General features: G+C 33.8%; 1 protein-coding gene across 1 annotated transcript; it reads right to left on the bottom strand.

Moving 5' to 3' along the window:
• Positions 1-1,440: 1,440 nt before the first annotated feature.
• On the bottom strand, positions 1,441-1,980 carry LOC147388058 (uncharacterized). The gene has a single exon (XM_086420268.1). It carries the CDS (start codon positions 1,978-1,980, stop codon positions 1,441-1,443), a length of 540 nt encoding a protein of 179 aa, XP_086276394.1.
• Between the last annotated feature and the right edge of the window lie 3,598 nt (positions 1,981-5,578).

Raw genomic sequence — 5,578 nt, 5'->3', positions numbered from 1 at the left:
GAAGTTTTGCAAAGAGGAAGACATCACAAGATATTTCATCATGAAGAAAAATTCTCAACAAAATGACACGGCTGAGAGGATGAATAGAACTCTCATGGAAATGGTGATATGCATGAGGCTACATACAGGGTTGCCCAAACTATTTTGGATGGAATAGGTTAACCAAGCTTGCTATTTAGTTAACCGATCACCATCTAAGCTACTTGAATTTAAGTATGCCGAAGAGGTATGGACGAGAAAAGAAGTAGATTACTCTACATTGAAGGTGTTTGGATAAAATGCATATGTTCTCATTTTTAGTGTTGAGAGAAACAAGTTGCAATCAAAATCACCTGAGTGTATTTTTCTCGAATTCGAGAAAGGAGTGAAGGGATTCAAGCTTTGGGATCCGGTAAACAAGAAGAAAATCCTTAGTAGAGATGTGGTCTTTGATGAAGGTTCCAAGGAAAAAAGAGAATTTAAGTAAAATGATGGTGAGAAGTTGATTGTTGGTGACAAGGTAGTTGTTATCAAAATTCCTATTAGCACGAAGAATACTACAAGGGCAGAACTTCAAATTTAATTTGAGGAGAGTAGCACATCTTGGAAGATTTATGATGAGCCTTGCAGAATAGCACAAGGAAGGCAAAAAAAAAACCATCATACCATCTCAAAGGTATGAATATGAAAATGAAGTGCACTTTGAACTAGGGCCAAGCGAGGGAGATCTCACTAAGTCTGTTACAAGGGACAAGTTCGAGCATTATTTGAACTTGTTTAATCCCATTGCTTGTTGAGATTAATGGCACCTCCCTACTTGATGTGCATGGAGATGAGAGGTTTCTAATCAAAGTGGAGGTGTTATAAATATATCAAGGTTCCAACATTTCCAAGGGTTGAAAAGTTTTTTCGCCAAGGTGGAGATCGTTGAAGTATGGCTCAAAATCAATTAAGCCTGGTCCAAATGTGCGTAGTTTTGGGTTGGTCCAAGGTAATTTGGGTTGGGTTTGTAACTTATGTAAGTTGCCCACTTACGTGGTGTTTCTAAAAGGGGTTTCGTTTTCTTTTGTTGTAAGTCTAATTTTAAGTCTAACTACTTTTTAGAGTAGAGAGTAGAGAACGAAAGAAACCCAAGAAAGGAGAGGTTGAGAGGTTTGGGAAGATTGAGATCTAGAAGAAGGTGAAGCTAAGTGATAGATGTGACTCCTTGTATCGACTTATCCCATTTTCTTCATAGTAAAATCGAGCTCCAACGCTTATACCTTTGTGGACAAAACCTTTCGGTGAACCACATAAGATCTTTTTTTTTTTTATCAGTAAGCTGAGGCTATGAAGGACCCCAGCCTTTTATTTAATCTTCTAGAGCTGAAAATAAAAATAATTTAAATCCTCCAAGAGGATAGTTAACAAATCTACAGGGGTGTTAGAAGAATTGAAAAAACAAGGAACTACATTTATCACTTATCTTCTCGCTAACCAGTCTCCCACTGTATTTGCTTCTCGCCACTTAAATTCCAGCTCAACTGAATTGAAACTTCTCATAACACACTTAATTTCTCTAACATGGCTAATTTGTTCCCATGGAGTGCTCCACTTTTCCTTTATTCCCTTGATAGCCATCAACGAATCTGAATTTATAATGTCCATATACTCCAGCCCCTCAAGATGCTGCACGCCCTTTAGAATTGCCTCCATTTCGATTGCAATAATGTTCGTATAATTTAAACAACACATCCCAGCTGTAATTAATTTGCCTGTAGAATTTCTAGCAATAAATCCATATCCTGCCCTTGTCTCTATCGAGGACCCATCGGTAATCAGTTTTATTACTCCCATTGGAGGGCAAGTCCATTGAAAAACAGAGATTTCTTTTGTTTTCAGCATACCATTATAGCCCCATCTCTGTATTAAGTTCACACATTCAGCTTTATCAGTCTTCATCCCTTCACTTCTGCTATATACATCAGCCATAATTAAACGGCTAAGTTGCTGCCAATTCATCTCTTTCTCATAAAAAATTCGTCAGTTACGTTCACGCCATATGTGATATATTGTAGAACACAACATTGACCTAAGAATGGCTCCCAGTGACTGATTACCAATAAATTCAGCTTCCTCTTCAATTCTTCCCATGTTTTCTCTTTCGATTGCAGCCCAACTCAAAACATGTTTGCAGTAGTCCCTACTGTACTTGCAGCTGAAAAATAAATGGTCATTGTCCTCTGCCTCTTTTCAACACAAAACGCAGTTGTAGACACCCCATTTTTGCATTTGCCTGATTAATCAACTCGTCAACCCGATTGTGAAAGTTCCCAATGATGGATGATTATTCCAATGCTCTATTTTGTTACTAGATATGTTTCAAAAATTTGGATGAGGTATCTCAAACTAATAAAATTGTAGAAACTACGCTACGCTAGGAAAATATGACCCAAAAACGTAAAAATCATCATTTTCAGACAAAAAGAAACATTATGATAAAAATCACTAAAAATGACCAAATTACCAAAATACCCCTCACATCAAAATAACCCTAGACCCCACAGTATGCTTAGAAAAACCCTTTCAAACACATAAAATAATAAATTGAAATCAAATAAATCATTTTGCCAATTTTTACCAAATTCGACAAAATTACAAAAATGCCTCTCATAGGGTTCACAATCATTTCATGTCAAAAAATTTGTAAATGACACAAACCAATAATGCTATTGAAATCCTTATGAAAAATTGATTCCAAAACATCCTGGAACATTAAAAATCGACTTGAAACGTAAAAGATCTCATCGGGGGCAAAATGATAATTTTCCAATTTTAAAATTTTTAAAATTTTAAAATTATTAAATAAAATATTAATTAATGTAAATGAAACCTTAATAAAATTAATTTAAAAATCTAAACCAAGAAAATTAATCAATCAAGCCCTTAGGCAAAATTGTTGATGGTTGCCCACTTATTTAAGTGGAACCCCCTTGATATTTATTAAAAGACCCTTCCATCTAGGGGTCCAAATAATTAAAGATATAATTAGGGGGGTTCTCCACAAAAATTAAAAATATATTCTTTCATTTGTTCGTAAGAATTAAAATCTAATTTAAAAGATCAAGTGAATCTCATAAGACTTAAGTCAAAACCCTAATTAAAACCCTAATCTAAAGAAACCTAGTCAATCAAATAAGACTTAAGTCAAAACCCTAATTCACCTTATCTAAAAGGAGACCTAGTCAAATCCTAATTCTTCCAAAAAAATCTATAAATATGAGCTTCCACAACCTAATTTCGCAGGTCAAAATAAATCCTAGAAAATGTAAGTCAAAAGGTCTCCTTAGCTTTCCCCAAACCCTGATTTTGAAGTCTTAACTCCTTACCTAGTATCCAGACCTCAATTTTTACTCTAAAAAACTCAAAAATCCTTCAAAAATACCCATAAATCCATCAAAAAATCAGGTAACACTCAAATCTAGGAAGAAAATACTTCATCTTGGAGATCAGAAGTAGATCCAGTGACGGAGGAATAGCAAGAAAACTCATACAAGGACACTCTCCGTCAGTACTGAGAAAACCGCTAGGTAATTATTTTTTTTATTCTTCTTTTTTATTAATTCTAGGTTATTTTGCAATGTAGTGTTATTTGGGAAATAGTAGAGATCGACGTTTGCCTGGCGGGGTTGGTGCCTAACACCTTCCAATCCAATAACGTGATCTCCGGACTTAATTTCTTTTTGTAGATTAGTTATTTTTATCCATCTTGAGTCAATACTCGATTCCTAGACCGTAATAACTAGGTGGTGATTCTCAAACCTCAAAAATCAAAAGCGGATCCGCACACCCTACGGATCGAGGATACTTTAAGTGGCGACTCCACTTGGGATTATTGAGGATCAAACTTGAAAAGTCCCAAGTATGGGAACATTGCCAAATAGATCTAGTTTTTATTATTATTTTATTTTATTTATTTTTGTCTAGTTTTTTATTATTATTTTGCTTTATTTATTTTTGTCTAGTTTATTTTATTCATTTATTTTTGGGATTGTATTATCTTCTCTTGACATTAGTTGGATTGATTTTAAGCATGCTATTGTTGAGTATCATTTTCTATAGTTCAATCAAGGGTCATTCGGAATGATCCTAAATAATGCAAGATTTCAAGAGGGTAATGGTATGAAATAATTGTTGTTGACCCATTTTTTTATTTTGTTTATTTTATATTTTTGGGTTTGTATTATCCTCTATTGATATCATTTGGTTTGACTTTGAGTACTTTGATTTGGCATATTACCTTTTATGATTCAACCTAGGACCATTTTGGGATGACTCTAAACAATGAAATATTCAAATTGACATATAAATTGAGGAAGAAATGATAGTGGTTGGGATTAGGAGCCATACACTTTTAAAAGAATTTTTTTTTCTTTTTGGATGAAATTTTTTTTTAGCACGTTAATATGCCTGGGTGATAGGTTATGAAAATAAATTATTTGTGAGTGATGTGCTAAGAAAAAAAATTTGTTTTTTTAATGTTGTTTGTGATGAGGAGAGGATTCCAAAAAAAAATTCAAAATTTTTTTTTTTTTTTTGTGTGGGGTGTCAATAGTGAAAATGTTTTTTTTTCTTATTTCTATCTTCTTCTCTAATGAGAAAGAAGATGACGAAAAACAGCAAAAAGAGAAACATCTTTCTCCCTCTCTTTATTGATTCTCGTCAATAGTGATTTCAAGAACTCCAATTTGGATTTTAATCTTCAATCTTAATATTGTCAATAATGATCAAAACGAAGAAAATATAAAGAAATCTGAGTTTTTGAAAAAAAAAAAAGAATTTCCCTTTCTTAGAAAAAAATAAAAAATAAAAAATATATCAATTTGTTTAAGAAAAAAAAGAAAAAGAAATTCATAACTCCCTATCCCTACAAATATCATCCTATCCTCGATTCAATATTCATTAAAATCTCAATTTATTTTGGATCGCCCAAAAGGGACCCTTGATTGAACCATAAAAAATTATTTTTATTTGGATTTAAAAAAAATATATAAAATAAAATATAAAATAAAAAAATTCCTTGTTCTAATGTTGGATTTGATTATTATTCTTTGTGTTATACCCATTGGTTACCCATCTAATATGCTATGATCTCTACAGATATATTTTGGATATGATTGTTTTGATTTTGATCTCGATGATATGAATTGTGTATACTTTGATTAATATTAATGTGAGATCCATATTGTGATGGTTTGATCAGGCCTACGGGCCCATTTGCTTGAAAAAGGCCCCGGGCGCACCCCACCCTGTATTGCACACACCACTAGCACGTTTATTGCTTTGCATGCTTGCATGTCCCTTCTAGCCAACGTGGCACTAGTGTATGGCTCGGTCTTCTTGTGAGATGCGACGTCATGCATGAAAGCCACAACTCCAATCACGTACCTTTATGATATATAAAACTGGGGCATCAGTACCATTTGATCAGGTGACACTGAAAGGTTTATCAATGCCCCTAGGCTAGAGCGACTTGAGCCTTTGTCCTATTGTAAGACGCAAAGTCACATGTCCCGATCACCAACTCTAGACTCGTACCTATATGGTATATTAAAGCTAA

This window comes from Akebia trifoliata, chromosome 13, assembly GCF_017979445.1.
Source record: "Akebia trifoliata isolate Shusen 1 chromosome 13, ASM1797944v1, whole genome shotgun sequence".
NCBI lineage: Eukaryota > Viridiplantae > Streptophyta > Magnoliopsida > Ranunculales > Lardizabalaceae > Akebia > Akebia trifoliata.
Note: the sequence above shows the minus strand (reverse complement) of the source record. Positions and strands in the feature narration are given on the sequence as shown.